The sequence below is a fragment of the Tetrao urogallus genome (genome assembly GCF_951394365.1).
Source record: "Tetrao urogallus genome assembly, chromosome: 1".
Classification (NCBI taxonomy): domain Eukaryota; kingdom Metazoa; phylum Chordata; class Aves; order Galliformes; family Phasianidae; genus Tetrao; species Tetrao urogallus.
In genome coordinates, this window is record NC_136813.1 from 85150202 (window position 1) to 85156201 (window position 6000).

Sequence of the window (6000 nt, forward strand, 5' to 3'; positions counted from 1 at the left end):
AAAGAAAAGGAAAGGGGGGAATAAAAAAAGGATATATAAAGTCTGAGAATGGCTTTAAATAAGTTATCTTCTTAAACAAAGGCAGACACACAACAAAACAAATACAATGTGGATGGATGCCTAAGCAACCATATTGTAGCAAACTCATCTCGGTGGAAGGGCCTCAACACTAAGCTTTCACTCCAAGGATTGTCACTAGTAGAGCCAAAGCGTAAAGGATGATTTCTCCATTCCTTCTTGTTTTACTCCCTGGTACTTTGCTACAAGTCCAGTATCCCCAAGAGGAACAGGTACTCTGTGACAAGCTGGCTGACGCACAAGAACCATAATAACATTTTGAGACCTATCCCAAACTCACCAAAATCCCCAATAATCTTTTTTTTTTCCCCCAGCACATCTCAAACTTTCTAGATGCTTGTCAGTGAACTATCTGAACATTCCCAGATCAATATTTTCTTCTGAATGAAATCATTCCAATCCATTAACTAACCACACAGGCAGTGTTAAGAAAATAGAAACAAAAACCCGCACACCTCTGACGTCAGATGACTAAAGCAGACAAATATTTTTCTTTGACATCAGTGAAAAACTGTCACGTGAGACAAAAGGCTCTAAGAACTTTTGAAGGAGCACAGTGCCAGGACTACACTTTAGTGGGTTTGTTGAGCATTTATTCTCAAATACTGTTCAACACTAATCTTTCTTATCTCATTTATTATTAAATTGGTTAAAAGTCCTGCTGTGGTATTTTTTTTTTTTTCTTCAGAATTCACTAGCCTGTTATAAGCGTATCCATCTAAAGTCTTGGAAGGATTCATTTGCTGTTTGTTTGGGGGTTTTATTGCTTTGCTTTCATTTTTTAAAAGGTCCTCCTGCTCCCCAACCTGGATTCATTTCCCGAAGAGGGCTGAAAGGTAAAATATAAGACATCTTAATTGCTATACAAGAACTCTACCTAATTCACTTGTAACCTGTAGAAGAAATTTCCGGTACTAAGTTTTTCCATCTTAGTGCTGCACCACCATGTTTATAAGATAGGAGCTAACACTGACAAGAATATGCTGCCTCTTCTCATGATAAAGGTAATTAGACATAAGTACAGAATGAAATCAGATCACCTCCTCAACGGTAACAACTTAAAGTGCAAACAGGAGGCCTGTTTGCTAACAGAACACACTTCTGCAGGATGTAGTTGTTTAAAGGGTCTCACTAGCACCAAATCAATTAGGCTACATGCCACTTTTTGTTTGGCACATTTTAAGACCTCTACCTACTAGTGATACAAACAAGATCATCTGAATCAAGCTCTTTCAATCCCACGATAGTATCCTTAACAGTAGGTACTCCTTCTTATTCTAAAAAGATCTAAAACTCTCTTCGCTTTCATTCGTCCTTTCTATTTTTGCTGCTCTTGTAGGTATTTGCAGACACTTTCCATTCTCAGGCTTACGATGATCTTGCTCTTGCTGCATCACAACACATTCTGATGAAAGCGATGCAACCTATTCTCCCCAAAGAGACATAAAGTAGAAAGTTCTTTCTACTAAAAGCAGTGACCGCGAGAACAAATTATACACACAGTTTTATATATATATATGTAGACACTACATATTGATAAGGAGCATTCAACTGCTTGACAATAATTGCAAAAGAAGAGCATGGCAGAAAAGCTCTGAGAAAACTATTACATTACTTCATTCACCAAGACGGTCTACAGCCTTCAACTTGCTCTTTATGTGGATAATGACAGAAAGTAACTGAAGTGTAAACCAGCTACATAAGGACAAGTTCTTTAATCAGAACACTTGGTTGGCATGTATTTTAATGAACATCATATTACTATTCAAAAGACTTTCTCAAATTAAATTTAAAATGCGACCCAGGAAACGCAAGCAGCATTGTTCAGATTTGCTAAGAAAGCAATCTACTTTGCTTAAAGATTATGCCAAGTCAGCATTGCAAGGAAGATACTAAAGTCCAAGATGTCTGAGGCTCAACCTGCCTCTGAATAAAAAACAATTAACAACACTAAAAATAGTATTTCTGCAGCAGTGAGAGAAAGCTGGAGGCTGACCGGTGAGCGCTTGCAATGTAATGTATTGCAGTGAGAATATCCACAGCTGGATATGTGAAAGTCCCCACTGGGTTTAAGACTGACAGTACAAAAACGTGCCTCAAACTGTTCTGGAAAGGAATCATCACAGCACTCAGGCCTAACTGACAAGAATGACTTCATACTACATGGGATGCTGCCATTTTGAGGAAAGGTGAAAAAACAACAGGGGAACAGCACCTGTCTGTGCATATACTACCTTCTCCATTCTTACATAATACAGTTGTCTGCTTGCCTACAGAAACTGTCTTCAGATTTGTTAGTTATATGAAAAGAATAAATGCAGTTAAAAACTGCATTTGCTATAGGCACCAATTATACAAGCCACATAGGAGCTGCCATTTTCACTTTGTGGGACAAAGCATACATACCCACAGTGCTACATTCAGGAGTCTGTCAATTTGGCAAAGGATTACTTGCACAACAGAGACAAACTCATAGTTTTGGAAGCACAACTCTACCAGTTCTTTGCTCCATAGAAGCATTCCTTTGAAAATATGCTCAAATGTTTCACGTAGGTAAAAACACTTGTTTGCAACATATCACTATATGTGCAGTGTCGTGAAAACAAGTTTCATACCAAACTTTTCCCTTCAGTTCTCAATTACCAAACATAAACTCTGAAAGTCAACAGGAGCATTTCATGATATAAATGTTTATTTGACAGATTAATCTAAATCCCGTAGCAAAGGGAAATAAACACTTCTGAATAAACAGGTTCTGAGACACAACCTCACTTATCTTCACATAGACAAAAGCTAGTCACAGAATCACTGAATCAGAGGGGTCAGAAGGGACCTCTGGAGACCATCAGGTCCACTTCTCTGCTAAAGTAGCTTCCCCACAGCAGGCCACACGGGACAGCATCCAGGAAGATCTTGAGTAGTCTCCAGAGAAGGAGACTCCACCACCTTGCATCTCTTTGCGGTTCTGCTCCCCCTCACATGCACCTGCTGGGCAGGACACTTATCCCAGACAGCTTTAACTGCCTGAAACCAGGACAACAAAACAGAAGAGAAGCTGTAGTAATTGAATGGTTTCTAATATTGTAGTTCCGAATGTACTTTCCAACAAACCAATACAAATCCAGCAACTATTTTCCTAAAATACCAAGCCTCATCTGTTCATGGATGATCAGAATGTTTTCCCTCACCAAAGTCATTTTTGTTGAACACATTTATTTGAGGTTCCATCATCTCCAAGTCCACTTCTCTGGACAGAGAAGAAAGGAAACAAAAGCTGCTAAAACAAAATGTGTTCCCACCACAAAAAAAAAAAGTTTGAAAATGATAGCAAATCACCCTTACGACATTCACCAGAGTCATCATTGCTGAGTGCTTTTGCTCAGTTACTTTATTTTCTGAATTCAGTTTTGTCAGATCAATCAATTCCAATTCACATCAGAAAAGGTTTACTGCCATACTGCTGTCATGGTTGCTCACAGCTCCTGTTGTCCAGCAAGGCACACAAATGATGCATAATGTTTGCCTTGTATCTCATTTGTGATATGCTGTCATCATACTGTATAGTGATGAGTCTAAAACACTTTGCAAACACAAAATACATTTGCTATATAAAATAATTATTTTTAAAATCAGATACCTGGGCTTGATTGAAACCTGATGAAATTCAGCGTTTGGAAATTTGAAAGTTTCCTTGCACAAAGAGGCCAGAGAGCCTGAAGTAAAACTGCACGTACTTCAACAAACTGAAAGGTACTTTACATACTCCAATCATACAGGAACAGTAAGGACTGATATGCAGCCCATCTCCTCTCCCTCATACATACACACTCCAATTCCGGACACAACACAAAACCAGCAAACCTAAAGAACATTCCACCTCAGCCTGAGTAGTACAGTGACACCAATGGGGATCACAGAACCACATGAGTTGGAAGGGACCTCTGAAGACTGACTACAACAGCCCTGCAGAATCCCTACAGTAGATTGCACAGTCAGTGATATCCTTTATGTGTTTCTCATATGTTCATTTTTCTGTCTTTAGACCTGAAATGGATTTCAGAGGTGTCTGAAGTAGGTGAGGATAGAATATTCAGCAAAGATACCACTGACTTCTATTTAGGAGCTACATCCAAAATCAATTAAAAAGTTTAAGAAAAAGAAAAGCACAGTTATAAAAGAGTCTGGAGAAAACTATATACGCATTCACACACACACAATTCTGTAATTATGTGGTTAGGAGTTTACACTTGAATATCAGTATCAGTCTAAGACATAAATCATTAGTCAGGAAATACAATAGAGCTGACTCTGTACAATGACAGCACACAAAGTGGAACAGTTTTTATTCTGTAAGCACACAAAGCATTACCATGGCCTTACTGATAAAGTGCAAATAGTCACATGAGGAGTGGCTGAGGCCCCTTGCTGTGCTCAGCCCAGAGCAGGGGAGCTTAGGGGAGGCCTGATGGCGGCTGCAGCTCCTCACAGGGAGCGGAGGGGCAGCGCTGAGCTCTGCTGTGTGTGACAGCGACAGGGCCCGAGGCAACGGCATGGAGCTGCGTCAGGGGAGGGCAGCTGGGGGTCAGGGAAAGGGGCTGCACCACAGGGCGGTGGGCTGCCCAGGGCTGTGGGCTGCCCAGGGCTGTGGGCTGCCCAGGGCTGTGGGCACGGCCACCAGTGGGGAGCATCTGCACAGTGCTCTCAGACATAGGATTTGGATTTTGAGTGGCACCATGTGGAACCTGGAGTTGGACTTGATGGTCCTTCCAGGTCCCTTCCAACTCAGGATATTCTGTGACTCCAATTCTGTTGTTTCTGATATCACAGATGAACCTCCTTTTAAAGCACACAGAATTCTGTGGCTGACTCCCATCCATCAGCAGCACTACAGCTGTGCTTCATGTGTTTAAGTGAACTCCACATGCCGCCCTCTACACCTGCAGAACCACAAGAGCTGCTGTTTTCCATCAGGGCTGGTGTCCACACGTCGTGCTTTACACCTGAGGGAACTAATCCATCACTGGAACCACAGGACACGGCTCGTTAAACACACCGTCTGCCTTTCAGAGACGGAGCTAAAGCACAACAGTTAAGGATTAAAATATAACGTCAGCGGGAACCCACCAGCAGCGACCCCTCCTCACCACAGAGGCACGCCTTCCTCTTCGCCCTCAGCAGCACTACACCGACCAGAAGTTCGGGGCGTAAGTTTCATCACCACGTTTGCACCCCGAGTGCCTGCAACCCCTTCAAGCCACGTTCCTTATTTACCACCACCCCATAACACACCCGAAGAACGCAGGGCCGCGACGAGGGGTGGCAGGGCGGACAACGACCCGCTCCCCGGTGCCGTTTTCCGCACACAAAGCTGCGGGGTGTCCCCGCCGCCAAGCCGCTGCCGCCCCGCCAAGCCGCTGCCGCCGCCGCCGCCCCTTTAGCCCTCCCCGCCCGGCAGCACTCACAGGTGACGATGGGCTTGTTCTCCATGGTGTAAATCACCGGCGGCTTCTCCCCGCCCTCCTCCTCGCCGGCCGCCGCCGCGGCGGGGTCCATGAGCGGGCGGGGTCCTCAGCCCCGGCTCCCCCGCCCGCCCGGCGCCATGGAAACGCCGCCGCTGCCGGGGGGGCTGCCACGGCCCGCGCCTCCGCCGGGCCTTCTCGCGGCCCCCGCTCCCCTTCCCCGCCGCGCCGCTCCGTTCCGGAGGGGAAGGCGTGCGGGCTCATCCGCTTCCTGGATCACCGGCGGAGCATTACCGCTTCCGGGGAGCGCCGCGAACGGCCGGCGAGGGGCGACGCCGACCGGGCCGGGCGCGGCTGCTGACGGGCGGAGGGAAAAGGGGAGCGGGGCCGGGCAGCAGAGGGCCGAAGAGCGGTGCGCCTGCGCGGGGCGGGCCGGGCGCTGAGGGGAACCAGGTCGGGACTG

At 45.4% G+C, this 6000-nt stretch overlaps 1 protein-coding gene across 1 annotated transcript in view; it reads right to left on the reverse strand.

Annotated features, from left to right (window-relative positions):
- TRAPPC10 (trafficking protein particle complex subunit 10) overlaps positions 1-5631 on the reverse strand; it is a gene marked incomplete at both ends in the record, with an annotated part of 40111 nt that extends 34480 nt beyond the window's left edge. Inside the window, one exon of the mRNA XM_079542702.1 lies at positions 5541-5631. Within this exon, the coding sequence (XP_079398828.1) occupies positions 5541-5631 (91 nt within the window). The remainder of the gene's footprint in view (positions 1-5540) is intronic.
- Positions 5632-6000: the final 369 nt, after the last annotated feature.